This window comes from Buceros rhinoceros, unplaced genomic scaffold, assembly GCF_000710305.1.
Source record: "Buceros rhinoceros silvestris isolate BGI_N320 unplaced genomic scaffold, ASM71030v1 scaffold16417, whole genome shotgun sequence".
NCBI lineage: Eukaryota > Metazoa > Chordata > Aves > Bucerotiformes > Bucerotidae > Buceros > Buceros rhinoceros.
Genome location: NW_010424113.1, coordinates 1 through 4,878, shown reverse-complemented (window position 1 = coordinate 4,878; position 4,878 = coordinate 1). Strand labels below are relative to the sequence as shown.

At 40.3% G+C, this 4,878-nt stretch overlaps 1 protein-coding gene across 1 annotated transcript in view; it reads right to left on the bottom strand.

Annotated features, from left to right (window-relative positions):
* The window catches only part of LOC104497424 (tudor domain-containing protein 15-like), a 5,823-nt gene extending 3,371 nt beyond the window's left edge, over positions 1-2,452 (bottom strand). Inside the window, exon 1 of the mRNA XM_010140674.1 lies at positions 519-2,452. Coding sequence (XP_010138976.1) covers positions 519-2,452 — 1,934 coding nt within the window. The remainder of the gene's footprint in view (positions 1-518) is intronic.
* Positions 2,453-4,878: the final 2,426 nt, after the last annotated feature.

Here is a 4,878-nt window from a genome sequence, read left to right as displayed (position 1 = left end):
GATGTTTAATTAAGCCTTTTTCCCGATAACCGTAGTCTACAAAAACCACATCAACCTCGTCTGTGGATACCTGCTGCACAACCGCTGCTCTGTACCACTTCCCATCTTTAGGACATTTAACAATACAGGCCACCTGTCCAGTTTTGTAAGGACTGGTATGTTCTTTATAGTAAGTCTGAATTTGTTCCATTAGCTTATTTAGGTCTGGAAGTTTGCTTTGCAACTGACATGAAAAATCTGCTGGGGAAACAACACAAGAACACACCACTTCAAAAAAGGCTCCTGGTTTAAACACAAACTCTTTATAAGATGATTTTTCCTCATGTATCGATTTACACCTTTCAGAGAGAACTCCTTTTTCAAAACAGGACAGTACAGCAGATTCTCTCATCACAGAAGGCATGCTTAGTGATTTTTGCTTCCACAATCTCTCTGCATTTCCAGATGCCTTATTTTTATGAATATTAGAACTTTTCTGTGAATTTACTTTTTTTACTTTGCAGCAATTCCTAACTTGCCTTTTTTTTGCTGAATTTAGAACAGAATCTGCTGTGTTTTCCCAGTACTCAGCATATCCAGCTCGAACCATGCACATGGCAACACTTTCTTGCTCCAAACCATCGTTAAACAGCACATTAACAGTATAATTCTTGTTTTGCTTTCCAATGACATGAAGCAGCAGTTTTTTGTTAAGCACAAATTCTCTGAAGAAATCAATCTCCTTTTTAGCCCACACCTCATCAACAGGAAATGTGCAAGCAAGTGCGCAACACATAGCTAAAGCTGGTAAATCAGAAAACTCAGGGAGCAATGTTTTCACATCGTAACAGGGTACTGTATCTGTATATCCAAAATCAAAAAAAAAAACAGTAACATTCACATGAAACACTTCAGTGACCACACCCCGATAATATTGCCTGTCTTTGCTGTATCGGGCACAGCACAACAATCCAGTTTCTGGTTTTTTAAGGACCATGTCATCAGCTTCACATCGGTTATATGCGTCTGCAATATTTTTCATCAAGGCTTGAAAATCATTTTCATATTCACATGCTTGAATCCAGAAGTCAGATGGATTTACAACATATACCACAGAAGCAGTATAGGAAGAATTGATTTTCATTCCTACTCTTTTGAAGTGGCTTGCCAAAGAAATATCCCTTTCAGGTAAGCAGGGTTTTGTATGTTTATTTTCAGGACAATTCTGAAATGCAGCTGCCTCGTTCAGGTTTTCTGGATGCGTGGCACCAATTCCAAGATTTTGATTTTGCAGTGTAATATAATATAAGCGTTCAATGTCACTGTATAAATCAACATGGACACACACAGAAGTTTGTTCTGTCAAGGTCTGTGTAAGTTTTTTCAGCTGAATTTTTATCACTGTTTCATCCTGACTACCAAAACAAGACAGCGCACACGGAAATGACATCATTGGCAGTATCATGAACTCTGCTTTAAGTTTCTGAACGCGACTAGACGGCACAGCTTCAATATCACCAAAATCCATAAACCAAACTTCCACACGGTCAGAGAGAACCTGTCTTATCACTCCTCTATGCCACTGTCCATTTTGCCTTTTGGCAGCACAGAGTAGTCCTAAAACACCGGAAGATTTATCATTTTCTGTACTGATAGCTTCATAGCACAAATGCATATCTGCTGTCATATCTTCCAGCTTTTTCTGCCATTTCTCCATCTGACAGTAGAATTTCTTTGGGCTTACTGCAACAGTTACTTTCACGTTTTCTTTACTGCCAACAGGTAAACGTGGAAAGAGAGCACCTGGAACTCGCTGAAAATCTGTTGCAGAATTACCGAAAGTAAGTGACTCCTTGACTGGATGCTTCTGTTGCAACAATCGTGGCACCCTCGCACAAAGCACTTCCCGGGGAAATGCTCTTAACATTTCTACGATAAAACAAAATGAATCTCCATCAATAAATTTTCCTAACTGCAGGTCCAGAACATCACTAATGATCTTTGGCACTTCTAGAATAAACACTTGGTATGGTAAAACAGCTTTCACGTGACCTGTGATCTGTAATCCTACCAGAGACGAAAAATAGTTAATGGCTTTTGGCCCCCATTTTTCTCCAAGAGGCAGTATGCTTGCAAAAACACCCAAAACCACTTTTGGAGGCAGTTGAAAAAATTCATCACAAGCAGAAGCAAGATGTGTTTCCTCAACCGTTAGCACTTGTCCAGTGTCTATAAGAAAAGCCTTACAGATATTCTCTCTCTTTTCCAGAACTCTTCCTCTATGCCACGTTCCTTCTGCATCTTCCACCAAACAAGATCCACCGACGTAAATGTTCTTTTTTACTTTGTCTATACCTTGTATTTCTTTTTCTAGTGTGAGATAGTCCTCCTCACATTCTGCCTTGTAGTGACCCTGAAAGACTATAACCAGGCATTCGGGATGGCATTCTGCATGAGCTATCTTCAGCTTCATATCTGCTGTGTTTAGTGAGGGCGTCAAAGATTCCATCCTCTCTGCAAAGAAAAGGAGTGAGACCAGCCTGATGATTTTCCATACTTTTTGTCAGCTAATTGCTTACAAGAAATTTGTTTTCAAAATGCTTTAATAGCATTTTATTATGCTTCTGGTTAAAATGCATACTAAACACTTAGCAATGTCCTATTTTATGCAACTGGAACACGTATGACAATTCTCTGCAAGGACACGGTCAGGTAACATCTGAAAAAAGTACCTTTGGAGTTTCTCTTGTGTCCACAGACTAACTTTATCACTTGAGAATAATTCGTAATCAGAAAGCTGTTCCCACAAAGACAAACAGTATTAAAGATTATATCTGAAAACTGGGGGGAGGAGAATGAGACAGACAGGCAGGGGGACAGACAAGTAGGGATGTAGAACAATCCCGACAATCAGGAAGTTAACTGCATTTCTTCTCAATAAGTACTTCTGCTTAAAGACAACAAGAGAGAAAAGCAATTCACATCATTTATACAATCTCTGTTAATCTCACAAATGTTACTTACATCCAGTAAATTTAACTGCAAATCCGTCCAAAGAGGATCCAATTCAGTGCTCCATTACACTGGACTTGCAGTTACAAGGAGAGTTTACCTGCAAAAGTAATTTCAGTCTGTTTCTCTCCTGTCTTTTTGATTCTTCAAATCAATGACACCTTACAGTTCTATGCTTTATTCTTTACTTAGGCTGGCTGTCTACCCTCTATCAGGTATAGCTGTAGCATATTTTAAGTCTTCATAAAGAACACGTTATTTACCTCCAACATTTCTACACTGCCCATCAACTAACAATTCTGTCAGGTGTGTTTTGTATTGTATCAACACTCCAATTCTATCAGTTTAAGGATCTTCAAACCCTTCAAATACTTCTCTGACCTTCACTTATAAACTGGTCTTCAGCTTCCAGTCCCATTCATGTTTGTCAACAGTTCTGATTTCACATTGCTTAAAAAGGCTGTGCACACTCATAATTTAACCAAACAATTCTATTACATAAACTGCTGTTCTAACAAAGTAATTAGGGGTAGACAACATCTGTCAAACACAAAGACAGGGAATAACCACAGAAGGATAGACTGTAGGAAGCATATACTTGATTTATGACTAAATATTCATAAATGTGTCAACATGTGAGGCTGAAAGTGAAAATTTCCGTTTCAACTACAAGTTATTAGAGCAAGAGCTTCCTCAGCCTGCAAAAAATTTTCAACATAACTGCCATGATAGTTTTTAATCACAGCATACACAAAGTAGCCAGTGATATACATTCTGACTTCAGAATATTGATCCCTATTGTTCTAATTCCACAAAAACTAACAATTAACGAATAAATGAACACTCCTATTGTAAAGCTTACAAGAACATCTCAGGCAGGAGGAGGTGGGATACAGGACTTCTCAAAAAAAAACCACCAAACCCACCAGACACCCAAAAAAACCTTCCAGTAAAAGCAATTTCCAAATCTAGATCTGACAAACACCTGCTTAAACAAGCCCCCTGTTTTTTTACTTCTCCCTGTAATAAAATAGAAAGCTAAATTCTCAGGCAGTTTTAATGAAAGAAAGAAAATAGCCTTCAGGAAAGGGTTCTCTCTGCCTGAAAGAACCGCCTAATCATTAGAGAGAATTGAACTTTTGAAGGCCCCCCCACCATTCAAACAAAATCCTGGCTGCAGAAACACATAACAAATGAAAGCAATTTTTACAGCACCATTTGCTTGCCTGTTGTCACAGCCCAAATAAAAGCACCACACTGATAAAGCCACGTTTCTACAGTTTACAAAACGACCTTTTGCTTTTTACTCGCATACCACCTAGAACTTACTAATTCCCAACACACTTTTAGAAACCTCAGCCCTCCTATTAACAACTCTGCAACCCCCTACAAGGAAGATGGATGATGATGTTAACTAAATCCTTGTGCTACTTCTGCCCAACAAACACACCCTGGAAGGGTTCCTCATGCCCAATTTAATTACAATATTAAGATTTCCAAGAACAAAATTACAAAACTGAACCCCGCCTTCCTAAAACCACAGTAAGACCATTCCTTCCCCACTGCAGCTCCCAAACCACAGCGCTCCGGTGATCCACCACCTGCCTTAGCAGCAGCAGCGGTAACACCCACTTGTTCCCGGCTCCAATGCTTCAGCCATCAAACACCGCCCTCTATCACGCACTACTACCACACACACAAGCTTACAGCCTCGTAAAAGGGCTTCCGAGTTCAACCGCACGAAGGACACAAGCGACAGCAGCAGGTATCCGCGCTGTCCTCCGCAGCAGCGGCTCCAGCCCTGGCTGTCCGACGCGCCAGGCAGCGCTTGAATGAGACGCGGGACCGGGATCGACGCAACATCGCGCCGACCGCCGGGAGGATGGT